At 43.0% G+C, this 26,270-nt stretch overlaps 9 protein-coding genes and 1 non-coding gene across 10 annotated transcripts; 2 read left to right on the top strand and 8 right to left on the bottom strand.

The window, feature by feature from the left end:
- Positions 1-10: 10 nt before the first annotated feature.
- Positions 11-2,223, bottom strand: IL334_001898 (uncharacterized protein; the record flags this gene model as incomplete). Its single annotated transcript, XM_062933646.1, has 8 exons — positions 11-257; positions 319-579; positions 699-805; positions 872-1,062; positions 1,141-1,188; positions 1,281-1,918; positions 1,975-2,077; positions 2,154-2,223. 8 exons carry the CDS (start codon positions 2,221-2,223, stop codon positions 11-13), a joined length of 1,665 nt encoding a protein of 554 aa, XP_062789697.1.
- A 401-nt stretch (positions 2,224-2,624) lies between these two features.
- Positions 2,625-4,389, top strand: IL334_001897 (ribosome biogenesis protein YTM1; the record flags this gene model as incomplete). The annotated part of the gene is made up of 4 exons (XM_062933645.1): positions 2,625-3,025; positions 3,130-3,796; positions 3,887-3,995; positions 4,079-4,389. 4 exons carry the CDS (start codon positions 2,625-2,627, stop codon positions 4,387-4,389), a joined length of 1,488 nt encoding a protein of 495 aa, XP_062789696.1.
- A 256-nt stretch (positions 4,390-4,645) lies between these two features.
- On the bottom strand, positions 4,646-7,991 carry IL334_001896 (uncharacterized protein; the record flags this gene model as incomplete). The annotated part of the gene is made up of 10 exons (XM_062933644.1): positions 4,646-5,072; positions 5,208-5,433; positions 5,556-6,174; positions 6,256-6,821; positions 6,878-6,923; positions 6,986-7,081; positions 7,138-7,233; positions 7,286-7,339; positions 7,398-7,771; positions 7,844-7,991. 10 exons carry the CDS (start codon positions 7,989-7,991, stop codon positions 4,646-4,648), a joined length of 2,652 nt encoding a protein of 883 aa, XP_062789695.1.
- Positions 7,992-9,399: 1,408 nt separating this feature from the next.
- Positions 9,400-11,544, top strand: IL334_001895 (uncharacterized protein; the record flags this gene model as incomplete). The annotated part of the gene is made up of 2 exons (XM_062933643.1): positions 9,400-9,890; positions 9,948-11,544. The coding sequence occupies 2 exons, from the start codon at positions 9,400-9,402 to the stop codon at positions 11,542-11,544; spliced, it is 2,088 nt and encodes a 695-aa protein (XP_062789694.1).
- Positions 11,545-12,054: 510 nt separating this feature from the next.
- On the bottom strand, positions 12,055-13,180 carry IL334_001894 (uncharacterized protein; the record flags this gene model as incomplete). Its single annotated transcript, XM_062933642.1, has 3 exons — positions 12,055-12,192; positions 12,470-13,040; positions 13,176-13,180. 3 exons carry the CDS (start codon positions 13,178-13,180, stop codon positions 12,055-12,057), a joined length of 714 nt encoding a protein of 237 aa, XP_062789693.1.
- Positions 13,181-13,821: 641 nt separating this feature from the next.
- Positions 13,822-16,523, bottom strand: IL334_001893 (uncharacterized protein; the record flags this gene model as incomplete). The annotated part of the gene is made up of 8 exons (XM_062933641.1): positions 13,822-13,928; positions 14,014-14,071; positions 14,148-14,421; positions 14,502-14,815; positions 14,927-15,006; positions 15,076-15,261; positions 15,322-15,371; positions 15,448-16,523. The coding sequence occupies 8 exons, from the start codon at positions 16,521-16,523 to the stop codon at positions 13,822-13,824; spliced, it is 2,145 nt and encodes a 714-aa protein (XP_062789692.1).
- Positions 16,524-17,458: 935 nt separating this feature from the next.
- Positions 17,459-20,143, bottom strand: IL334_001892 (uncharacterized protein; the record flags this gene model as incomplete). The annotated part of the gene is made up of 9 exons (XM_062933640.1): positions 17,459-17,677; positions 17,751-18,179; positions 18,224-18,315; positions 18,396-18,606; positions 18,667-18,832; positions 18,912-19,081; positions 19,271-19,792; positions 19,877-19,917; positions 19,996-20,143. The coding sequence occupies 9 exons, from the start codon at positions 20,141-20,143 to the stop codon at positions 17,459-17,461; spliced, it is 1,998 nt and encodes a 665-aa protein (XP_062789691.1).
- Positions 20,144-20,780: 637 nt separating this feature from the next.
- IL334_001891 (uncharacterized protein) lies at positions 20,781-22,007 on the bottom strand (the record flags this gene model as incomplete). Its single annotated transcript, XM_062933639.1, has 4 exons — positions 20,781-21,068; positions 21,353-21,686; positions 21,835-21,848; positions 21,921-22,007. The coding sequence occupies 4 exons, from the start codon at positions 22,005-22,007 to the stop codon at positions 20,781-20,783; spliced, it is 723 nt and encodes a 240-aa protein (XP_062789690.1).
- A 473-nt stretch (positions 22,008-22,480) lies between these two features.
- IL334_001890 (uncharacterized protein) lies at positions 22,481-23,903 on the bottom strand (the record flags this gene model as incomplete). The annotated part of the gene is made up of 9 exons (XM_062933638.1): positions 22,481-22,638; positions 22,703-22,761; positions 22,826-22,931; positions 22,992-23,073; positions 23,138-23,263; positions 23,319-23,425; positions 23,482-23,616; positions 23,676-23,697; positions 23,766-23,903. 9 exons carry the CDS (start codon positions 23,901-23,903, stop codon positions 22,481-22,483), a joined length of 933 nt encoding a protein of 310 aa, XP_062789689.1.
- Positions 23,904-25,685: 1,782 nt separating this feature from the next.
- On the bottom strand, positions 25,686-25,800 carry IL334_001889. The gene has a single exon (XR_009999581.1). It is a non-coding gene; the product is annotated as a 5S ribosomal RNA (ribosomal RNA).
- Positions 25,801-26,270: the final 470 nt, after the last annotated feature.

The following is a 26,270-nucleotide window of genomic DNA, read 5'->3' as shown; positions in this document are numbered from 1 at the left end:
GTTTGATATATTACACTTCGAACCATTTGACTTCGCCTCTCCTGTTGCCTCCCGCTTCATCGCCATCATCTTTCTCCTCCATTCTATCGGTCTCGTATTCCTCGTCGTGCTCATCTTCTGATCCATGCTCAAATTCGCTATCATCCGCCTTTTCGTGATTTGGTTTGATCCCAAATCTCAATTCCATGGTGAATTCTCTCAAGGTTTCGAATTTACCTTGATCATGAGCGAAGAAATGACCTGATCTCCGATCATGCCTTTGTTCACTTCGAGTCAGCTAAGGAGTTATAACGTTGAATACAATCTGTGGAAACTCACTTGTCTCGCCACCCTGTAGGCCACAACGCCCCTATCACACCGATTAGGGTAATTGGTTGATCTTCGCCAAAGAATAGATTCTTTAGATTTGTCTTCCATCCCAAATCATATACGTTGATCTCCCTCGCTTCCCATCTTAAACGATTCCGCTCAGATCGTGTGAGTAGATGATCAGCCTTCCACTGAGCGTCTTTCGGGATCTGATCAAGTAGAGCTGAAGGATAAGCATGGGTAATGTTTTCCAGTGTCGTCTGATTATGCCTGAAAAGGATTGAAAGCAGCATATTAGATTTCCAATGTATATAGAACGTCTCATGAGGTTGGACCTTGACCAGAGTAGCAGCTAATGAGACCACTTGATCTAACGTAGATAAACTCACGTTGCAAGATACCAATGAAAGAAGACTAATCCACCTATAGCGAGACTTATAAATCCACCCATGACAGTCAACATCATGAAAACCGCCGGGGCAAGACCTGAATCATCCTAGTAACATTCGGAAATTCCGATCAGTTTTCGTGACTATGGGAGTTTTGCTCAGAAGTGACTCACCGCCCAATTATCAGTTGCTGCTATTGTAGCAGCCCTCAAATTATCTGAGCCTGCATCCAATTGTACGGGTTGATGAGGTTGTCCGGACCCAGAGGGGTCTCTGAAAAACCGATATGCCTCATATCCCGCTTCAAAGGTGACGTAAAGAGACAAGAGGAAAGCGTAGTTGATAAATAGGAAGAACGGTTTGTCTGAATTAGATAGAGTCATTGTGGATAATCATTAAGCTGATCAGCGTTGACAAAGATGGAGTCAAAGAAGAAGCTTACAATTGTGATATCCTACACAGTTGCCCACCCAAGGACAATGATGATCCACTGTAGGCGACGTAGTATCAGCACCAGGGTATCCTCGACCTTTCCATTATACGGCGATGACGATGGTGATGATCAAGTGACTGGTTACTCACTCTTCAAAACGCATTGTTCGCAATGTCTACAGTGATGACATCTATCCGGCTTCCATCCATTGCACTTCTTACACCATCTAATCTCACCACTATTGCTCTTCGCCATCAAACTGGTTCTTTCATTTCTTGCACCTTCGTCGTGCAGAAGCGAGGCGGAAACGTCCTCGTTACGATGACCTTCTGCTGCGTTGTTCGCTTCATGCTCATCAAGTAGGTCTTGTTCATCTTCACCTGCAGATCCGGCTGTTGTAGGTACGAAAGGGCTCTTAGCACTTAGTGGAAATGGTGAATACTCGGACCGAGATTGATCTAATTCGGATTGAACTGGAGAATACGAAGGTGATGGAGGGTATCTTTGATTAGAAGGTATAGGTAATGGTGATGGTCTTTCTTTACCGATTCTGTTGTCTACCCATTGTGAATTCCTCAAATACCTCAAGGGAACATCATCGTCGTCATCCTCGGGATCAGGAGTATAGTCTTGTCGTGAACGAGTTGTGTCGTTGCTTGACCCAATTGTGGCTTGTGATAACTGGATGGGAGGCGCAAGTGACTGATCTGGTACACCAGGCGATCTGTTCGAAGCTGTTGCGAGAGAGATGAGAGTCAAAAAGAGGAGTGAGTTGTATATGGCAGTCCTGTAAAGTACCATTCAGTCAGCTTTGACAAATATTGTCATACCTAAAAAGCTTACTGCTCAAGGAAACGTGCAATTTCTCTTCTCCGAAGTAAGACTTCTCCAAAGGAGATGAACAGAGTAAAGAGCAACCATGTCGAGATTGCTATTATATAAGTGACTGATCATTGTATTCTCAGCGACTTCTCCTCGATTGCAAGATGATATGGCTTCCCAGTATGCTTTGTGATACTTACAGTAATACAGTAAACGATCTAAGAATATGCTCAATTTGCTTTTCCTTTTCTTTTGGGTTTCAGACGACATGTTATTTCACTCGTCCTCGTCTCGATTTCGATGAAGTGGATAACATTTCATGAGCTCTTTCCTCTCGTTCAAGCACTCGTCCCCTTTTCCTGTTTGCGACGAGACGAGATCTGAGCAGTAGTAGTACAAGTAGAAATGAAAGGATACTGTGATTGATGTTTTGCCTTTCCATTCATATGCTAATCTCCATCACCGACGGTCATGTGTCACTTTCCCACGGTTGATCAGTAATTGAATTGTTGATTCCACCGGAAAAATGTGATTTTTTGAAATTTCTGCAATCGCAAGAAAAGATTGATTTGGATGGTACTACTACATCCACTTTCCAACTCCATTTGAACAACATCGTCAAAGCATAATATCAAGTCATAATATCAAGTCCTGCTGATAGATAATCCACCATGGCCGACGTCCCTATGACATCGACGTCAACATCCACTTCGACTTTGGCAGCTTCTGTATCTCAACTGCCTATCAATCTCTTCACCAGATCAACATCAGATGCCATACCTCAATCAACATATTTCATCCCTTCTTCATGGAGAAGATTTCAATTATCCGAACTCATCAATAAAGTATTACAGAACAATAATGACAACGGTAAAAAACCAGTGCCCTTTGAGTTCTTAGTGAACGGTGAGGTCTTGCGAGGAAGTTTGGAAAATTGGGTCAAAAGAAATAGAGGTGGTGATGAAGAAAGTACTTTAGATATTGAATATGTCAGAAGTACTTTACCACCCCAAGAAGCTGGTAGAATAGAGGTCGAAGATTGGGTCAGTGGTTTATCGTTGAATCGAAGAGGGTAAGTTTTGACTTGTTCACTAAATCTTGAGAGGAAAATTCCCGGGGTACCCAATGATTGAGATATATTTTCTGAACTAATCCATTTTCTCTTTGAAATAATAGATATATCCTCTTGTCTTCATACCTCTCACATGTCCAAATACTCCCTCTATCTTCAACCGCCTCAACTTCATCAGCCCTTTACACATTACCTTTACCAACTTCTCTGGGTGCGACTTGTTGTACGTGGGTATCACCTTCGACTCAAGAAAACGACATACTTCTTGCTGCAGGAGGAGTAGATCGATTAACTCATATTTTTAACTTACCTTCTTTATCACCTGACAACACCGCTTCTCCAAGGGAGATTTATACTTTACATGGTCATACAGCACCTGTATCATCTATCATCGCATCAAGATCAGGTAAAGAGATCATATCATCATCATGGGATGGTAATTTAAATTTCTACATTTTACCTAATATCGAACCTACCGAACATCAATTACCTTCTGAGCCACTGAGTTACCTACCAGGACAAGGTAATAAGAAGCGAAGAAAGTTGGAAAAAGAAGCAGGACCGAAAGATCCCGTGGAAGGTTTGACGGATGGCGATTCGACCGGTGAAGGAGGCTGGAGAAGAGCTCCAGATGGCGTAATGAGAGGTCACACAGGTAGAATAGGTGGAACGGTCTGGGACAAAAACGATAACAACAGGATCTGGTCAGCTGGTTGGGATGGCAGTGTGAGAGGTTGGGATGTTGAAAATGGTGCAGGAGTCGTTGTTAGGGTGAGCAATTTTACCAATGTTGACTAGACCTGTAACCAACCGTCTCTTTAAAACAAAACATGTTGCTGACGCTATTTTTATATCACACAGCAAGGACCTTTCGACAAATCAGCCTTATGCATCGATCAATTTGCCTCAAACGGTACTTTGGCTACTGGTAATATGGACCGAACAATCTGTTTATGGGATACAAGACAAGGTAAGCTCTGCTTTTCTGACTTCTTCTGCTTTCTGAACTTGGGCTTAATGACTGATAAAATCAAATCTTCCTGGCATCAATAGCAACATCACTCATCTCACTGACATTACCAACCGCTTCACCTGTTCCATCAATAACTACTCATCCAACTTCATCATTCACTTTAGCTTCCGCTACTTATTCAGGTGTAGTCCAAATCTGGGATATCAGATCACCAAAACATGCTTTATTCTCAGTATCAAATTCTAATCGAAAGAAAGAAGATTCAAGAAAAGTAACTAAAAACGGCAAAGTCTTGGGCGAAAGATTACTTGCTTTAGATTGGGATGGACAGGTTCTGGTCGCAGGTGGTGAAGATGGTGAAGTCGGTATTTGGAATGCTACTGGTGTCTAGGTTATCACCCGCTTGAATGAAATAGCGAGATTTTCAAGAGTGTTCAGGTGAAATTCGATTCCTGCATTACGAGTATCATTGTGTTGGGTACATTGAACCCATCTGGTTATGTAAGATATGCATATGGTACAACATAAATCGATCATTTATCATTGATTGTCACAAATGTATACCCGTCTAGTCTATAGTATCAATACTCCTTTCAGTGAACAAACGAAATCGCAGGAAATCTTTAAGTGGAGTGGAGTATTGGCATTTATCTAACTTCACCATCCCTCCTTCTTCTTTCTTCTCTTTGTCTTTCCTGTTGAGCCCATCTACCTCTCAACCAGACCAAACCTACTGTAGCACAAAGTACGACTATCAAAATCAAATCTTCTAACAGATCCTCTACTTCATCATCGTTATCATTGTTATTCCAGCCTGAACCAGCCCCTGAATAATCCTCATATCCTTCTTCTTCAATCCCATTTCCGTTCGAATTGGGTTCATCATCATCTGCTATCAAATCATATGCTCCCCCTCCTTCTTCATCAAGATCACGTAAAGTAGGAGTCATAACCGAATCCGTGAATAGAGCTTTGATTTTTGACCATGTACTTAGTTGTAATTGTGGATTTGGATCAGATTCAAATAGTGATAGTCCTTTAACAGCTCCATGAGTCCGAATATCTATCCACCAACTAAAACATCGATGCCATCAGCTTTGTTCCCACGGACACGAGGTTTTTGCAGGATAGACAATGAAGAGCGCGATAACGGTCATCACCAAAAAGTATGCCAACCTCAACGAGCTAAATCAAAGGAATATAACGCACCTCTTAGCATACAGATTGATAAGACTCATCATGACAGGTAAATAAGCTTCAACACTAGTTTCACCTGCTAAATCGTAGAACCTTTTAGCCAAATGCCAGTCTCTAGGTACTCCATGACCATTCTCATACATCCATCCGAGATTCCAATACGCCATCGAAGAAGTTTGTGTATCGGCTGCAGTTTGATAATATGTCACCGCTCTATCGTATGATTCGGATGATTGATCTATGTGATAACATGTCGATATTCATTATCAGCAAGGCAATATCAGTGTACACAATGACTCATCAAGATACGCATCAATATATACTGCAGCAGATAACCGAATTGGACAAGTCAATACTCACAATAGTAATCACCAACTTTAACCATAGCATCCACGTTGTCTTGATTTGCACTTCTAACCCATAAAGTCAAAGCTCTAATTTTGTCTAATTCATTAATCCTATTTTCATCTAATCCTTGACCATGAGGTATGTTTCCTTTACCAAACTTGAAACCTTTTTCCAGTAAGAAAGCTACATTATTTTGACCTGTTTCATAACCTAATTCCGAACCTATATACCAACCGATGAATGCGTTGTCTTCTTCTCCTCTTAACCAAGCTTTATCAGCTTCTCCAACGAAATCTTCATCCCAATTACCTCTCTCCGCTACTAATTTCTCATAAGCAACTGCCACTCCACACATTCCAGGTCTACCTGACGCTGCGTTCGATGCGTGTATCTTCCCAAGTAAATGGAACGCTTCAAATGTTGCCCCATGTCTTATAGCGACTTCTAAAAATGCATGGGCTTGAACTACTTCTCCTCTTTCAAGATGTAATTTGGCGAGGTTGACTTGAGCTTCAGCTAAATCCTGTGAGGCAGACGCTTGGAAATAATGAGATGACTTCTTTTTATCTTGCGGTACGATCAACCCATCTCGATGAATAATACCTAATCCATTATGGGCCTCTCTATCGCCCTAAGACATGGAAAGGGACGGGATTAGCAAGGAAGCTCTAAGTGAAATCGCGGTTCTATGCTTGAAAGATGGATCGCTCACCAGCTCTGCCGCTCTTTCGTACCATAGTCTAGCTCTTCTGTAATCCGGTTTACCACCTTCTCCTCTCATTGACATCCTTCCCAGAAATGCAGCAGCGACCATTGCAGGTTCTCTTAAAGCATCTTCCTGTTCTTTTGACATCTTTCTTCTTTTAGATACTGAACCATCTGTCTCGAAATCTTTAGGCCACATAACTCGGGCTACCTTTAAGAAATATTCTTTTGCCTTTTTGTAATCTTGCGGAATCTCACCTACACCCTCCGCACCTACCGAGACTCCTGCATGCGAGAAATAAACTGATCCAAGGTAGAATAGTCGACCTAATCGAACAGTATATGAATGCGAATCCCTATCAGAATGGTATTGATAGTATTCTAAAATCTCTTTTTCTGTTTCACCACGTGCAGAAGCCATAGTTGCTCTTATAGCTGGACGCTGAGCATTGGATCCCGTTGATGCCCATGATGCATGAGGTCCATATATACCTCCTACACGATCAGAAAGTCGGGTATGCGTCAATGGAAGTGTGAGACCTCCCGGGGGACCAGCGAGGAACGTTTGATAAGCTGATAAACCACAAATTAGTTCTAGAGTATTCAATCACCCAGTCCCGACGACTCACACTTTTCAGCAGCTGTTTGATAATGATCCAGAGCAAGCATACAGTCCTTCCAAATGAAGCGAAGTAAGCTAGATGAAAGGCGCATTTTCAATAGACGATTCTGCTTACCTCTTTCACTCCAATGCCAGCCCAATGCCTATAGCCCAAAGCCATTGAAGCGGGTCGATACCCTTGTACAGCAGCGAAAGTGTAGTATAATAAGGCCTACTGGATGTGTCAGCTTCGTAAAATCGTGGAGCTTCAGATGGATGCTGACGTACCTTGCCCTGATCTTGCTCTACCCCTCCTAAACCCGTAGCGTGGAAAAACCCAACCATAAATTGAGCTGCTGGATCAGCAGTGTGTTCCAGGTATTTCTGATGTCGTACGTGAGCTAATAGCGTAAGTCAAGTAGTGGTAACAGCTCACCTTGTAGGCAGAATACGAAGCTGATAAATCTTGTTTGACACCTTTCGGTGGAAACTAAATTTCCTCTGTTAGCTTAGCTACCTGTAAGAGTCCTTGATGGTCAGTAACTCACCATATTCAATTTCCCTCTTGCTCCCCAGACTTCTTGGCAGCCATTCCTTTCCGCTTCGTCTAAGAGTCTCATCATCTTCTCCACTCTGTCTGTCCTTGCTCTACCGATCTTAGCTGCTTTACGAGGTTTACTGTTCGATCCAATAAAAGGTATTTTAGATAAAAACGTTTTTGGCGATAACAGTGTATTGATTAAACGGGGTAATAATCGAAACGTAGTTGATAATGGACCTTCATGACCCCAGCCTAAACCATCTGACCAGCCTTTAGATGTAAACGGAGTGATGACGGATGTGATTTTATGTTCCAGATGCGAATTCGGTGAAGGTGATAGTGAGGAAAGTATCATTTGAGCCTCTCTCAACGGTGCGCAGACTGTTGAGGTTTGTCATACATGTTAGCAAGCTATCTACATGATAAGGATGAGATTGCACGGGAGAGACTTGCCATCTTGTATGGATGTCTCTTCAGCATCATGCTGTTCTACTATCTCTTGAGCGAGGACAAGGGAAGATGGGTGTGAGAGCAGTGAAATTGATAGTAGTAATGCCAATAACAGATACGCCGGGCATCTCGAACGCCGTATCGTCGGCATGTCGATTTAGAACTTCGATTCAGACAATGAGATCTCGTGACTTGGGGGATGATATCGTAGTTGAGGGTACATGCAAAGGAGAACATCACTGATGGCAATAACAAATACCATAAATATCTACCCATCCTCGGTCGTCTTCCACTCATTCAATCATGAGAAGGAAGACACGTCACAGCTTATTCTGGGACCACGAGACCACGTGGATTGTATATTTACATAACACAGAGGTCATGATAGAATGAAAATGCTGAAAAGATGGAACTCGGCTATTTCGCCAATTACAATCCTTTTGTAATGAAACCATTAGGAATCAGTTTTGTAATAGCGGGCTAACAATAGTGTAGTATGACGTTTGATCGAATCTGATTGGGTGCAACTTTTTTCGAGAAACCCCCCTTTTCCCTTTTCGCGTTACACAATCCAATTCATAATGCACCTTCCTCCTTTCTTTTGCTTTTTCATACCTTTTTTACATCTCTCTTATAACTATCATTCAATCAAACCAATCGGCATATTTGCCTTTCACAAAGTCAACAGACAAGTAATATCTACAAGTTCAGCTTTCATACAGAAAAAGCAGAACACATCTTTCATTCACAATTCATTGAATCTGTAAACACCTACGATACTCGATGAAGAAATCAAAACTTCCTAATAGTGGTTATTTGAGATACAACAAAAACGGGGACGCAGGGTGAGTTCACTTTACTTTCTATTCTACATCACTATCACTACGATGAAGTAACTCTGCGTATGATACCCTTGTGATTGGAGGTTTCATCTATCTCGAGATGTCATGTGTGAAAAAAGGATTCGCCGCTGACCCATTCATTGTTATCTCTTTTTCCACTCGAAACGCGCTATTCAATACTGTCATGAAAATTTGCGACTTTATAATCCTACACACGCTTTCCCTTTCATGCCTGTCTTATCAATCCTTTCATCGCCATCGTCATTCTTGTCTCACTGCACTAATACTCGTATATATCTCACCACAATCACTGCCTCATCTGCACTCCGACAATACATGATGTCTCACAATCACAGCTACACTGTCGCCTCTCGTCTCCTCAGACTTCCACCTTTGATCCTCTTATTACTCGACTCCGGAGAGAAACCCCCTTAATTCGACTTACACAAATACCTCCTAACGGCCAGCTTTTGTTTGGCGAAAAAAGATCAACAGTCTTTCAAGTACAATTAGAATCAGTATAATAGGGCTTTACACAACACCTTATAGTGATTTACGCTAAAGCGCACCATTTACACATGGGATAATCTGAAAACTACACCTTTCATCGAAGCGGTCCTATCATATTCGCTCTCTCGACCTGATCCATCTTACACAATCTACCTGTTCTATCTATATTTTTTAATCAAACTAACGTATACATATACTCGCTTCACAATGCAAGCACTTCGAACTCTCCCTATCCTCAACAGACCCTCACGACCTTCATCTCCCGCACCTCCCACCGTTCAATCCACCACGGTGTCAGGCACTGCCATGGCACCCACTGGAGACGGAAAGCCACGATCTCGTTCCCTCAGTCGACAAGTAGCTGACAAAGTATCCTCCTTACAAATCTCAAATGGGAACGGAGTAGCTCAACCTGCTTCCACTATCACTTCGTCTCAGCCTTTGGGAGTCGCAAAGAACGGTCACTCCCCTCCTGGAAGTAGGCCTGTCACCCCTCGTAGCTCTGCCTCGCCGCTCCCTGGCGCGACAGCTCCTGCTGCCACAGTTCCCGAGCCCGCTGGGCTTCAATCCAAACATATGGATGTAATCGGCTTGAGACTCAATGAAGTAGTCAATAAGGCGTGTGCTGGAGTGGATTTTAAGGCTAAGAAGGGCTTTAAGAAAGGTAATGGGTGGTCAGTAGGCGAAGCTGTAGTCAAGTGAGTGCCACAGACACCTTCCATCAATTTGTGTTGGATCAGCTGACGTTCTCTTAGTGAGCTTCCGATCCCTCCTTCTGATGCTTATCTCATCCGAGCCGTACTCCGTACTGCTGTCAAAGCATTGTCCATCTACACCACTAGACTGGAGACTTATCTTCTCCCTGCATTGACCGATCCAGCCTTCGCCGCTGCGCTCAATACCAACGCACAAGCACATACTGCCCATCCTTTCAACCCTATTCAATACTTCGCTGTTTCAGTAGCGCATACAGCCTGGGAAACATGCGAGGTCCTGGAACAGACCTTGGAGACCGGTAAATGGCCTCGATTCGTTCAAGAAACCCTCCGACCCGTCATGGATAAGCTGGACTTGGTTGTCAGCAAGGTTGTCCAACCTCTCATGCTTGCAATCAAGCGTGACCTTGTGGCGAGTCTGTCGAGAAACGAAGGCACTTCTCCTGCTGGTAGCAAGGTTGTTGGTCTCGCCTCAATCCCTGCTCCCACCACCTCTCCCTCCCCGAGTGTGACTAGAGAGCATTCGGCTCCGCCTGTCTCACGACTTACCAAAGAACTGTCATCTGGCGGAACATCTCGACAACTCGCTATTCCTCCTTGTTTACAACATTTTGCGAATCGCGTTGACGGTGCCAGAAAAGTCTTCGAGCACGTAGCCGCACGATGTGCTGATGACGGCGAAGGCTGGATTACTGGAGTCATGGTCGCAGTGATCTGGAAAGGGATGTGTATTGTCTCTGAAAAAGAAATAGGCGGGCCAATCAACCGACCTCCCAGTCCGGGGAGCGTCGCGAAAGCTTTAGCTGGATTAGGCAAGGACAAAGAAGCCACTCCGTCCGTTGTAGCCCATCCTTCCCTGGGAGGAGTCACGGCTAAACTCACATCATCACTGTCGATCATTCCTTCTCGATCACAATCAAGACCGCCTTCTCCACCTCGTGGAGCACAGAAACTTCACTCAGCAACCCACGCACTCTTGTCTCTCGAAGGACTTGTCAAGAGGCTCGTAGGTGGTTTGGTTCAAGCCCCCACAGCCCCAGGTGCAAGTGCATCGCAGGATCCCAACGCGACAGAACACATTGCCAGAGAAGCTTTGCACGAAGCTTTAGAAGCATTATCGTCTTTCCGGGTCATCTCCAACGCAATGTATAAAGGAGCTTCGTGCTCTTCAAGACTGTTGGCCAGTGCCAGGAGACTGAGGGATGATATCGACGATCCCGTTGAGGAATCATTGGATGACGCAATGGAAGATTTACCAGCTGTTACCTTGTTTACCATTCTACTTCGTCAAGCCAATATTGCCCTATCGACTCTACCGGTAACGGATGCAGATGAAAAATCAGTCTACTCCGGAACGATGAAAATCCGTACACCTGCAGAAATATGGGGATGGACCACAGCCGAGTATGAAAGACAAGTATTATCCGGATTTTCAGCTGCTGAAGAGTGGGGTAGAAGATATGCTTTAGCTATCAAACCTGATATCGAAAAGGTAACTAGTCAGCTTGCAGCCCAATACACATCTGGAATCGGTGAAAAACCAAACAGAGAGATCTTGGAAGCTGTTGAATGGGTGAAAACTCTGGGCGTCACTTGTGAAGCTAGAGTTGGGGTCAAGATTGGTGGATGTAATTGACCATCGAACAGATATGGGATACGTATTCATGTTAAAAATTCATACAATAGACAGATCACGATTTGGGTAAAATCTTTTAGGATATTTATAATTTTTCCTTTAATAGATTAGAAATAGTTTTTGATGGTCAGTTTCCAATAGAATAGATGGTTTCATGATGCATTCAAGTTTGTTTGCGCTCGTCGTTGCTCAATGTTTGACGCCTTATTAATGGGAACGAGCGATGCGTTGTTGCATTTCATGCACAAATTGGAGATGAATACTATTTGTTTTCATGTTGAGATGACATATCATAATGTTTATCATGTTGAAAGGGGTATAAGACTACTATGATTGATATACGACTTGTTCTACATTCCCAGAACCGACTGGTAGTTTATCTTTTCCTGCTACTTCCAAAGTAACTAATGCTTTCACCGCACCACGCACCACGCTATCCTGTCACCTTCTTAAAGTCACTTTTGCCAACACGCCCAACTCCTCATCCTTTAGTTGAAACCTGCGTGAATTTTAATCCTGATCTTCTTTGGTAAAATCAGCTTTCGAATCCCATGGAGTACCTTTCAGTCCATCTAAACTACCTAGAGGATGTTCTTCTCTTGCCGTTTCGAGTAAGGTTGATAATGATTCGTTTTGGGCGATTGCTTTCTGTGGCGGGACAGGAGGCGTTGAGGGGGAGGGGAGGAAGGAGACAAGCAGGAAAGGAGGAGAAGGGGAGAAGGGGAGATCAAGGTCAAACACGCGACGAAGGACGAGAGGACGACAGATGAGAAGATGAAATCAAGTAGATCAGTAAAAGTTCAATCTCCACCTTTCCATTTCGTATAGTCACGTCCACGAAACTCTTTCAAACCAGACTCCCCACTTAGTCGCTCGAAAGGGATTGATTGATCGATAGATTGATTTGAATTAAGTTTTGACTCACTTTCAGACAACCTTGATAATCATCCCAGAACCTTCCGCAATTCCTTTGATATTCCTCTGCTTTGATTTGCGATCTTGTTTTTCCTTTCGTATCTATGACCTCTTCTTGTCCCTGAGCCATTTCTTGATCTGTTATGGTATCTGCGTCCACTTCAGATTCTTCAGGTAAGACGAAATCATACCAATGATGTTCTTCTTCTACTTCTTGTTCTTGTCCTATTTGACTAGGTTGATTGTTTATAGGTGATTTTGACCTCTGTTTGACTTTTTTGGGTCGTCGGGAAGGGAAGGCAGATGCCCATGATGTGATCAATGGTTTTCTAGGTTCTACTTTAGGTGTAACTCTGACTGATTCTGATGGACTCGCCGGACTCGAACTCGAAGTAGCGTCCACAGTGCTGGTACTAGGAGCAGGTGTCAGTGAGGGTAGAGTAGAGGTGGATGGAGAAGGGGAAGTCAAAATCGAAGTCGAAGTTGACGCAGCCAGTGCCGGTTGGAGATAACCTTCGAACCAAGCGTTAAAACATGAATCATATCGATGTTTTAAAGGTGTACATTCAGGCGAAAGTGATCTGTTCGGCGGTGTCAGCAACACCCATTGAAAGAGACAAGTCAGGTAGGTATGCCAGAGCTGTTTCGATAGTGAAGATGTCGAGAGAATGCGCAGAGAGTTGGACATTGACATGTAAGGGGAATAAGCTACTCACTCCATCTTTATGTGAGAACGACAGAATCCACAGTAGCTTCAAATTCTGATTTGGAACTTTGGTGGACTTCAATCGCAGTTATGTTGGAATTGATATAGCAGAGTCCAGTCGCAGTGGGAATAGAAAGATACAGTATATAAAGATATGTTGGAATCAACATATGCAAAAGGTGGAGGAAGGAAAGAGAAGTGACTAGGGATTCTCCATTCGAAACGACGTCTTACCTTTTTCTTTTCCTCGAGGTCATTACCGAAGCCGAAGTGATTACGCTCTGAAGCCACTCACACAGCATTCATCCCTCCGAATTCTGATACTCAGTCGCTGGGCATCTTGTCGTCTCATTAGTTTGATCATATGCATGTGACGGTGAAGGCCTAAAGCACAGCACAGCATAGCATAGAGATCCGATTTAGTTTGATTACATCCTTAAATCAAGTAAAATAACACATCTATATATAAAACCCCGTGTTCCAGTACTGAATGTAAGTATGTAAGTTTGTGTACGATGTTCGTGTATATTCTCACAACAACCGATAAGAAGTATAAAATTAGATTGAAATACAATAAGAAAATGATCAATGTCCTGTATATGTCGCTCGAGATGGGAACTTCTATTAAATTGTCGCAGAGAGTGAATACCTTTAAATCACTTGTACTCATTGTGATTAGGATCAACGTTGGTCTCCGTACTTTCTTCCTCTCGTGAAGACTCCTCTTCATCGGGATATTTAGGTCTAGTAGATTCGATGTCGTCTACATATATGTCAAATGATCAGTCGACTTGTACCACGCTTGTCAGACGGCGAAGGTATCATCTGATAAATAAGAGCCAGCTTACCCATGAAAGATAGATAGGCCCATTCGACAGCTTCTGCAGCCCAATAGAAATCGCAATGCTAATTGAGAATAAATTATTAGTATGTATAAACTCAAGATCCAAGATCCAGGAACAAAGCAGGTGACAAAACTCACTTCACTCTTATCCAGCTTAGTGACTTTGATCACTTTAACGTCTTTTTCTTTCTTTTCTAATCTTTCCAATAAAGGTTCAGCCAGCACCAGGTGATCTCTGCCACCATGGTATATTGATAACGGCGGGAAACGATTATCAAACCATTTATCCAACGAATCATCTAAAGTACATTTTCTATCTGCGAAGCCACCTTTACCGCACCACCAAAAGATCGAAGCTGAAGATACGGGTGTTGGAGTGAATCGGAACATTTTCGTCTTTCGTCGATGTAACCTATTGGATGCACGAGATTGTTACCGGTGATTCATGACGATGACATAGCAGGAGTTCCAAGAAAGGGGAATTGTACTTACCAATTAGCATCTGTCCAACCGAACAAGAAAGCAAACATGATATATCCCAGCGCCGCAAACAACCTAGCTGGAGCATAGTCATATGCCCATCTCATCAAAGGTATGAAATCCAGTACACCGAAAAATCTTTTCCATTTCGACCATTCCATCTTGTTCAGTGCGGTGAATGGAAAACCGTGGGTCAAGGGACCGGCGTATACAGCTGGGGCCAAAGCAATGAAGACCGATAGTTTTTCACCCAGAGATGGACACATTCCTAAAGAAAGGGAAATGAAAGCTAGACCGTTTCCTTGGGAATGACCAATGAACCCGATCTAAGGGGAAGTCAGCGTGTGTCATCTGGGGAACGAACGACAGATAGACAAGGTATACAGAGCAAAAGGCAACAAGAAGGATGTGGAATTGGTTTCATAATATAGACTCACCTTATCATAACCGGTCTCTCGACATACGTGATCGACTAAAGCGGGCAAGTCGTACATAGCCAACTCCCTTATCGTCCAATCTATTGAAGACAGATTTCAAGTTCGTCAGCTTAGATCTGGATTGTCATCTGCGAACACCTTGAGCTCACCCCAAAATCTGGGATCATTTCTACCAAAACTTCTATGACCCATATCGAAAACGCCCCTTGTATTACCCAGGTACACTTGATATCCACCATTCTTAGCCAACCAAAAGGCCAAAGAGCGATCTTCAGACGTCACGAATGATCCTGAAGATTGGAATAGACCGTGTAAAATCAATACTGGGAAGCCACCTAGTGCATCAAATGCCAGGGGTCAGCGCTACCAGTGCAGAAAGCACAAGGATTGCTCACCTCTACCATCAGAGTGAGGAGTCGCTTTCGGATCAATGACGCGGTGCATCCTAAACACACAATTATCAGTTTCTGGTGGGACTTGCCAAATGACCTATAAAAAAAAACGAATAGTATTTGACTTACTTTAGGAAATAACCATCATCTGTTTCAACCGTTTGATGCTCTATATCCATTCCAACTTGTTTCGCATAATCTGCAGGATCTTTGGAAACTTTTTTACCTTCTTTCTTCCAATAACTTTCATCATCCCAAGGGAATTTTCTTGGTCTATCCGGCCAGACCCATTTAGGTAAAGCTTTTGCTATCTCAGCTGAAAAAGCCCATAAAACCACGAAAATCAAGAAATAAGTTGAAAGTAATATTGATATAGATTGATTGATGAATAGATTGATCTTTGACATGAAAGTTAATGGTCTAGGTGGTATAGGTGAATAAGTTGATAAAGAAGGTGGTGGGAATGTAGGTCTAGTCAAGTGTTGTGAAGGTGTTGTTGATCTATCAATGAATATCCTACGTAATATACCTCTGTTTGACGAATTTGATCCTGTTGAAGATGATCTTGATATATTAGGATAATCTCCATTCGAGTTTCGACCTGGATAAGTAGGTGTGGGAGCTAATAAAGGTGTACTTTCTTCTTCACTCATGAATCTATTATCGAAAAAACCATTTTGTTTTTGGTGACGACCTAAACCATCTTGATCAATCTCATACTCAGGTGTTCTAGTCTCACTTCCGCCTCTTACTGCTCTAGCTTGAGCTGCAGCTGTTGTTCCATTAGGTAAACTCATCGCTGCTCTTGCGGGTGCATCTAATAATGTTGACGGTGGTGCTCTAGTCAGATGTATTGGAGGTGGAAAGGTATTGTTATCAGTATGAAGATTGGGTGATGTGGATACACGAGATGGATGAGGATTTAAAGAAGTTGATTGACCAGTCGAATGATATTGCTCTTGATTGAAGTTTGAATTTGAATTCGAATTCGAATTGGAAGTTGGTGAAGGTGTTGCGCCTATTTCTTCATCCCTTTTCCCTTCAGTGTTCACGATATATTTAGATGGGATTAAATGTGGATCACCAGATAAAGGTGCACCTCCTGATGGTGAGAGTGATTTCCTCAATTCTTCAGGTGTTGGTGATGGGGATGATATGACAGTTGTCGCTACTCCCAATATACTTGAAGGTAGTAAAGCTGACATCTAAACATATTGAAAGTCAACGTCAATAAAGGTAACAAAGATCAGCTCGGTTGGTACCATAATACCCATTGCACGAAAACGCGAAGTTGCTGAGGTTTTTGACTCCATTGGCATTTTAGTGTCTTTTTAGTGTCGCTACGTAAGAGTGACATAAAAGTATAATTTGAAACCTCACCTTTTGCCAAAATGTAACCAGATATGTATCGCTTAACTCCCTTCAGCAAGCTTTATTTTATACTACTGTATGAAGACCTGAATTTGAATTGAACTGGATTTGAGATGACGGAGTATACAACAAGATGGTGGTGGATTGTTTTGGCGTTATTTCCCATGAAATCACCTATCTGAGACGTCTCTTTTGGACAACTGAACTTTATTGATTACCCGACCTCCTGAATCCTTTCCTCCTGTCAAGCTCAAAGGAAAGCTGTCCTCCTGTCTTGTTCGAATGATCTCCTTCTGATCGGCGCTGGTATCTCCACTATGGTGTACAGGATATAGATAGAATTACAAGATCATGAAAGAGAGCAAGAGGTAAACGTTTCCTTATGTTTATTCATATGGGACAATCAGGAAACAATTGGTATGATTTCCCAGGTTAATATTTAGGATTGATCAGGGTAAAATTCACTTTATTATGGTGTGAAGTTTCAAGCTTAAAATCATTACCTCCTCCCTTATCTTTTGATTAGAAATTGTTTGTATTGGTGTCATTACAACCCTGTAATCATGATTAGGAAATGGACAGAGTAAAGTTTGGTTCCTGCTCCAACGTAATTTGAATTCCCCAGATAAGAGGAGAACGTGATATCTCATCATCATCATATGATTTTGATCGACATGACATCAGTTGACGGCAACAAGACTGACTTCACATACAACTGAATGATGATAACATCGATGGTCGGGGCTCAACCCTGTCATCCCTTATTGAACTATCCTAGCAAAACCGAACAGCCCATCTCCAACAATATCTCTCTCCATGAACAAGCTTCATCGTCCAATCCATCGTCAATCCTCTTCCAGCATTCTTCAGCAACACTTTCCAACACGTCAATCTCATAGCAGGATTGTACTCTAAACCATCTCAAGACTTCTCTCGCTCTTTGCCTTTGAAGAGGTGAAATAAGTGCTGTACACGTTATGAGTAAAGACTAAATAATCAGGTACTCAGCATGTCTGTCTAATCCCGAGGCTCACAGAGAGACACCCCGCACCGAAACTCACAAAATTCATCCATTCAACTTTATCTCCCACTTGACTACAGATGTCCAGAACTGTATCTGCTGATTTCTGAATATCGATATTCGATCTAGGTAATCTCATCAAATCTTTGAGGATTAAGATTTGAAATCCATGCCAAGCAGCCAAGCTACCATCATGAGTTCTTTTCCTTTTCAATGTTGATGGTATGTTAATTATCCATTCTTCCATATCACGGCGAAGCTCATTGATCTTGAGTTTCAAATTCTGTCTCCAACGAGTCTTCTCTTCCACCCACAGTAATGCTAAACCTGATGTATGTATAATGGTCTCATCTCCATCACTATCGAAGAATGACTGTCGATCTAAATCCCTAGATTCACACACTAGATTCAATGTACGAGTCATCAATCGTGGAATGGACCTATGCATTCCCCAAGTACTTTCAATGGACTAAATCATTTATCAGCGTTTCACTGTAACGAAGTTTGACTTACGTCAGACTCGTTTGGATCAGCTGGGGCTAATCTCTCCCACCAAGTGGAAGAATCTGTCAGAACCACAGTCAGATCTCCGGTCGATAGCGAACCTATTGTTTTCCAAAACAAAGTGACGTTGTAATTAGTCAAATCAGCCCAGGAATCAAGGGTGAAACGTAAAAAGACTAACACCCTACATCCGTTATCACTAAAGTCTCGATGAGGCATCTGAGCAAGGGTGATACCGGCTTATTGGCTTGATTGAGTATAGGCGAGATGATAGGATCGGCACCAGGGATAGGATCGTCTGGATACAATATACGTTCACAGCCTCCTCTAGCTTTTACGGATAGCAAACCAAGACGAATGACTTCTCTCCAGTGTGGATTGGCTCCAAGGACCTGGTGCAATTAACGGGGTGCGATCAGCTGGTTGAATTGCGGATGGCAAAGATTGCTCACATCATCACAACTCAGTATGACCGTAGAGGCCAAAAATGCATCTGATTCAATCTCCTTTGGTATATCCTTAGCCTGTCTGAGTAATTTGACTGCTTCCCATCTATATGCCAAACCAAGTTCCCTCGTTCGACCCGATGAAGAAGCGACTGATCCTCTTGCTTCAAGTCTTTGACCCATGAATTCATAAGAAAGGTCCACGTTAACCGTATCAATAACAATATGATGGCGATGATATCGAAACTCACACCGATAGATGTATAGCACCCATAGCCAAGATACCTTGTTTCAACGCTTCTGAACTTAAGGGCGTTTCACCAGTCGGAACTAAGAAGAGTCTAGCTACATGATCCACCCATGGATTCGGTTCTTCTTCCACTACCAGGATTGATAGGGAGTATGTCAGCGCGTGGTGGAACTGTAAGAACGAAAGTAGATCAGCATTGACCTCGATGACGAAATGTTTGAAGAAGATTGGGAAACGTCATGAGGATGATTTGAGGGAACGAGTGGGAAAAGACATTTTTGTGTGAGGTACAGACCACACTGCAAAGGAATGCAAAACGTATAATTTGATCAAGATCCGAAGAGTAGAGGTCAAACTCACACATCTCAAATCCTCTTCGACGGGAAACATCTTCCTCAAGAATTCAGGAGGATCTAATGGACCACCAAAGAATTGACCCATTCTAGTGTCTCTACATAAAGCCATCAGTAATTCCACCGCATCCATCTGTTGTACGAGTGGTGTCGGATGTGGTACCCATAGAGTCTGACCTGTACTGGATGGTGTAGGGACTGGTAATGGTGTAGATAGAGGTGTGAGTGGTTGAGGTAGGAATGCCATTGTAGGTTGAGAATGATTATGTTGAATATGTTGAATAACTTGGGTTTGGTTTTGATGCTGATGTTGATTTTGATGTTGGTACTGAGAAGGTTCAGTTTCGTGAATTGGTTTCGACGATGAAGGGTCTATGAGTTGCAAAGAATTGGTCGTATTGTATGAAGATAATATGTTTGGTGGTTCATCTTTCGGATTGTCGCCATTTTCACGTTTTGATTTATGCCTTTTAGATAGCTTCTCAGCTACTATAGAATGGTTGAATGCTTTCTTCTCTGGATATACGCACTGTTGGTATTACCAAGTTGTTTGTCAGCTCCCATATGGTATTGGAGAAGGACGGGAATGTATGACGATGGAAGTTCTACTTACTTCAGCTCCGTAGTTCACACATCTTTGACACTCTGGTTTATCTATTTGTCATTACATTCGATTCAGTCAATCCATTTTCTATAGGATATAAGTCGCGTAGTAAGCACGAGGTGACTCACCTAAATCACATTTCAATCTTCTACTTCTACAAACCAAACAACCATTCCTTGACCTTGTTCTTTTCTTTTCCCTTCCATCGCTCTGATCTTCACCTATCGCTGGATTTTCGGAGCCCGAGGCCGTAGATGGGATGTCTACAGCGGTCATCTTTTAGCCAAGACTGTCAAGTGTCAGATACCTCGACTTTCGGATCTTTGTTTGTATGATAAGCTGATTTTCGGACGAGATGGAATAAGGAATGAAAGACCAAGATGATGAAGGAAGTTGAAAAAAGGCGGTCATAGGCGAGGTAACCGGAACAAAATGCGACAAACAGAATTCCTTCGTCTGATAGCGGAGTTTAGTGATAGTAAGGCGAATGAGATACCTTCACGGCTTTATGGATAGGATACAATATTTTCAGTAGGCCTAGGAGAGCACGCAATGCAATGTGGAAACGGTGAATGCAGCATCAGTTGACAATGGCAATGTACGAGATGACATGCGAGAGATTGGTTGCAGTTGTTTATTCGGCTGATCCATGCTTGGGATATCTATCATCTTACAAAACATTTGACTGGCATCATCGAGTGACAAAACGGGCTCAAATGAAGTGGATCCTCTGTCGCAGATCCTAAAAAGGAATCAGGAAGCGAAAAGATACACTGATGCATATGAAGTGCATCTCAAGTAAGTGAGAATAACATGGACCCTAATTCTATAAAAATAACATGATGACACCCCGTATGAGCAATTCCCTCACCATCCCTTGTGATTACAGTCTATGATTGTCACTAAAACACATTTACGGATGACCTAAGATCTTTCTTATTCCATTCGTAGCTTGTTTCCCAACTTCCTCTGGTGTTTTCGATATGTCAACAGATAACACACCTCGTTCACCTGTTGGATCTTGTAAAGTAGCTAATTGAGAATCTAACATTTGTTTACCCATGAAATGGTTTTTACGACTTGCTATTCTTTGAGCTAGTAGCTCGGGTGTACCGTTACAGTATACAAAGTAGGTTTGCAGGGCGGAAGTTGCTGGATGATGAACGTTATGAGCTGAATTGGCAACGGTATGGGAAGGAGGCTGATTGTCGGTTTGGAAGAGTCAAGAGATATGTCAGCTTTCGAGCGAACGCATGTGAAATATCTCAGGTAGACCGTTGATTTGTTGTGTTTGTTGTTCATGTGAGATATCTCAATGGTAACTCCTCTCAACCCGATTAAGTAGTCTCGTTGTGTCAACTTCTTTCTTTCCTCTGTCCCTGTGCTTTTCCTTCTTCCCTTTCCTCTCCGCTATCACTGTACCACCTCGACTCCATTTTCATGATATCTCCACTCTTCATTCCCGAGTCATGAAGCAGAACTCACCAAATCATGTACTGGAGGAGGATTCGCTTCGACCTCTCCTCGCAATATGTCTCTATACCATTTCTTCAATGCACTACAAGCTATAATCACACCTGCTCTACCTATACCACCTTGTTCGAAAGTCTTGAAAGATCCTTGACATTTCTCATATTCTTCTTTACATTTCCTTTCTGCTGTTGATCGAATCAAAGCCAGCCAAGGTAATCTATCATCATCATTTAATGGTATGCCAGCTGACATTTTAGCTATGTTCGATGCTGGATGAAGTGAATCTCCATCTATAAATGGAAGTGATAAGGATTCCGCTAAATCAGATCCAACTGTTGATTTCCCACTAGAAATGTTCCAAAGGTGTACCATCAGCTTCATTGTTACCGGGTTACATGGTCATATCCTTCATCATTTTAGGATAGGTGCAAAAGCTGCCTGCTCGTGCAAGCTCAAAACGAAAAGACCAATGACACGAGGATAAAACAACTAACCATGACGCAGGTCCCTGGAGTTGTTCGACGTCAGCGGCAACGTTCTATTCCATGCGAAACCCCTTTCTACGCGGACATGAACTCACCATGACAATGATTAAAACGGGATTTGGTTCTTTGACAGGGATAGTCAAATCCGGTCTTTCTTCAGCTGTGGGTTTTACGTCGGCCATTGCGGTTCACGTATATTTCAACTTGATAATCAGCGGATTCAAGCCTTCGAGATATGTGCTGCTTATACGGTATGTACCAGGCGGATGGACGTTGTCGAGTAGCCGGTAGAGAATCAGATCAGATATGGTGAGAGAGACAAGGAAAAAAAAGGACCGGAGATAATGTTATTATGGTGACGTTGGACTTTTAAAGACGACATGAAAACCCTGGATCATCAACAAACCTTCGGATCCTTCGGGACACTGCATCCGGTAGAATCCTTCACCATGCGATGACCGTTTACAACCATGTTGCGAATTGTATGCTATCATTCATACATATATGTACACCAGTCTCTGAGCGCGACTGACACTGCCTAGGCTGTGACAGGCTTGATTCGAGTTCTGCTTGTGCATGTCATGAACTTCATTCCTTCATTGGTTCGTTGCCTACTTATACTGAGGTACTTCATATGGCGGAAATCTCTCGTATTCTAGAGATCTTTTTTTCCTCCTTTTGATCCCCCGGGGCTGGGTAAAATCACATCAACTTCTTCTCTGGCTCCCTTTCCAGCATCCTTGACATCAGGTGCAGTTCGACCTTTTGATTCAAGGTCGGAAGCCCACAAAGCAGCACCGACGGAGGTGGTGACTAAACAGGCTACCATCAGCATCTTGCTATATTATTGGGAACGAAAGCTTCAGACTAGACTTACAGGTGAAAAGGATGGACAAAGCAGGAATGAGGTTAAGAACCATAGCTGTGGTACCGAATCTGAGTAAAGAATCATGAGATCAGCGTGAATTTCCCTGGAAAGAGGCTGGGGACAGCTACTCACGCGGTATAAGCTCCTCTTCTCTTCTTAATCAATTCTTGTTTCTTCGCTTTATCATAGCCCTTGAGTTGGAAATATCTAGCATGATATCCAGGTCCAGATTTGAAACCTAATTTGTCCAAAAGATTCAGCTACACGAACCGGCTTGTCCGGCAATAATTCAACTCACCGTTGAATCCCAAAAAGAAGACTGTTCCAACGACTGGAATCAAGTTGAGGGGGAGAGTAAGAACGTATCTAACAACGTTATCCTATATAGCATAAGGATAAGCTGGTTTTCAATCTAACATGTACCTGTGCCAAGAGATCACTTACGGTACTGAATCTCGAAAGAGGTTTCATCAATAACGTTCCCAATACTTTCGATTTTCCTCCACTTCCACCTGAAGTAACTTGTCTTCCATGTTCTACCAAGGCAGAATGTCCTTTTTGCAAAAGTACCTATAATCCGTCTTTGTCAGCTGATTGCCAACTATGCTTAATTTCTCAGACTTACAGCGTCGAAGAGATCAACACCAGCTTGATTGACTAATAAAGCTCTGGTTAAGAAGTTTACTACTACGTAAGCTTCACCGAGGACTACTGGAATAGCCAAACCGAAAGCTATGATTCGTGAGATTAGCACAATGTCCTACTTGCTTGATGTAGTATCAATTCACCTAAAGGTCCAGAAACAAATGCCAAGACTGCGACTTGAGGTAGATAAGTGAAAAAGAAGAGACCAGCAACTACACCTAAAGAGAGGAGTACCCCTTTAAAGATGGTTGGGAGAAGAGGACCCATCAAAGCGGGATCTGCGGCAGAAGTATCAGCTCTTATTAGACTTTCAACGCAGCCAAAAACAGAGACGCACGAGATACTAGATAGTAAATTCCCTGTCATACATAAGAGTCAGCTTGGTGTCTCTATGTTTCATTTATATGTGATTCATTGGGTAACATACATAAATGGGATACGCCCATGCACCACTGGTAACCGCATCTTGAGCTGTATCAGTGACTTCTTTGACTTGGCGTTTCACCGATTCCGTGATAGCGTTTCCAGTTGAAGAGGTTCTTTTTCGGGTTGTGTGAGCAGACATGTTTATTGTAGTTCTCTCAATGCTCCTTCTCGTTGTTGTTTGTGTTGATAGTTGATAGTCACGGGCGAGACAAATAAGAGATGCAATAGAGAAGAAAGATAATGGTTCTGGGCGAGGAATGGGAATTTTTGCAGGCTGGAATGTGACGACGAGGCACGCTGTGTGTGTGAGGTTATTTCACAAATGACGTCATTCCATTTTTGGGGGGGGGGTTTGGAATTCAACCTTTTGACACGTCTTGACGCGAGAAATGGTAGGACGACAGTTGTATGTTTTGCTTTCGCTTGCACCCGTACTCACCACAGGCGAAGACATCCTGCTCAGCGTCCACGAAGAAGCACAGAGGATCTCCTGAATACGGGGGCGTGGATTGACATGTTGTAAAAGTATGAGAAGGACGCGACCTTGTCCATGCCTACATGAGACGTTCCAAGTATGCAAGATACACTGTAAGCTTGAATTCGCATACTGGAATCACTCGAGGGAATCACGCATGTCAAAGGATAAGCTGCTATCATCAGATTATGCTTTTACGTTGAGTGTATTGTCAGACACGGTGAGTTATCTGCACAGAGATGTTTAAATTAAGAAAATTCTGGTTTGTCATTTGAGTAACATGCTTTTACTTTGTGCACCTCACACAACAATCGGTTCCTTCGGGTAATGCTTGCTTCTGGTCCATGCCCAATTAGTATTATGGAGAGAAACTGATCGGGGAACTGATCTTTTCTACCTATTTTCTAGCGCGCTTGGGGACCTTGGCTCCTGGTGGAATTATCAGTGAACATCCCGAGGGTAAGATGAGTGAGACAGTGAATGGCTTGAGAAATTGGCGAACTTGAAGAATAACGAGCGCGCGTACCTCTTTGGATAGACACTCCCAGCCTAGGGGCGTATCCGGGAGTGTACCTGGGAATTCTATCCCCTCTGGACTATTCGAGACGATCTTCCATTCGCAACAGGCGCTTCTTTCTGTTCTCGTTTTCGCTGCTTCTGCTTGCAGTATTGCTGACACAGAGATCGATTGTATCATTCGGGAGTGTTCATAAGCAGATTAGAAGCAGATCCAGCAGATTATATAAGAGGTGCCGTTCGGTCAGTCCATGACGTTCACCTGTTCTCGATTGTCCTCAGCATGCCGCTTCTGCTTTCTATGATTGAAGCAATCGTGCGAACCTTTGACTGGCTGATACATCAGGTACGATGAATGCAAACAGAGTTCGTTTTATCGCCTCGTGCATCCACTCGCCTCAGGTATTCCTTTCGGTAAGCATGAGAGCAATATCCACTCGCAACGGTGATGCTTCAGGTCAAGGGGTGTTACCAATTCTCCACGCCTACGAACATCTCGCATTCTACCTGGTTTCGGGTATTAACAGAAATTCGGATACGAACGCCATCTATTCCTAGCGCCAGCGAGGCAGAAACGTCGATTGAATTTTTCGCGCGGAGAGGATATGGTTTGCTCAATATCTGTACTGAGCTGTTATACTCGTCGTCAAATGCAGTTTGTTCGATCAAGCTACTCGAGGAAGATATTCAGGCGCGTGAAAGCCTGAATTGATAAATTCATTCAATGTAGCTTTCCACTTCGGAGCTTAACAAAAGAAATACACACAAGTGACCCTGAAATCCCCTTGAATTGATGGTAACTGAGGTTTCAAAGCAAATGCAAAACGGAACATGCAGAACAAACATCTGAAAAGCACTCAAAGCGAATTTTCTTGCTCAAAAAGCAAGTGAAATCGATTAGAAAAAAATGATATTTCGCGATGATGCAACAACTACAGCACCCGGGATTCCCAAGTGGTCCCCCACCTTGGTACTAACCGAGCGATACCCAGCTTAGCTGCCCAGATCAGACGGGATGGGGCGTTTTCGAGGTTCTATGGCCGTAGATATCAAAGAGGTCCGTGCGCCCTCTCAGAAAGCGGTCCGTGCGTAGGTCCGCCACGACCGCGACAAGCAGTCGTGAAGTGAGTCCTTGATGTCGGTATCTCAGATATGAGGTCGAGTGAACAAAAGGTTTTGTCAAGAGGATCATACCACCGAAAATTTGGCACGTTTGAGACTATTTCCACACTGCTGGATCACAGAGCAATAAGAGTCCGCAAAATATCACCCAGGTTCATCGTCGTCACCTCAAAGATAGTAGCTAGGTTGCTTCTCTACCTGCTTGGACAGTGTAAACAGTGTAACGGCATATCCCAGAGCTTTCCTTCGACAGATTACGGCCCTACCTGAAGATTCGATCTATACACACGCCTCCACTTGTAATGTTCTCAAATCGCATGACGAATCATGAGGTGCTCTTGGTTCGTGTCGAACGGAGAATCTCAAATGTGAGTGGACCGGGATTTGATAAAA

Source organism: Kwoniella shivajii, chromosome 2 (genome assembly GCF_035658355.1).
Source record: "Kwoniella shivajii chromosome 2, complete sequence".
Lineage (NCBI taxonomy): Eukaryota > Fungi > Basidiomycota > Tremellomycetes > Tremellales > Cryptococcaceae > Kwoniella > Kwoniella shivajii.
The sequence above is the reverse complement of the archived record's forward strand: the minus strand, read 5'-3'. Positions and strand labels throughout refer to the sequence as shown.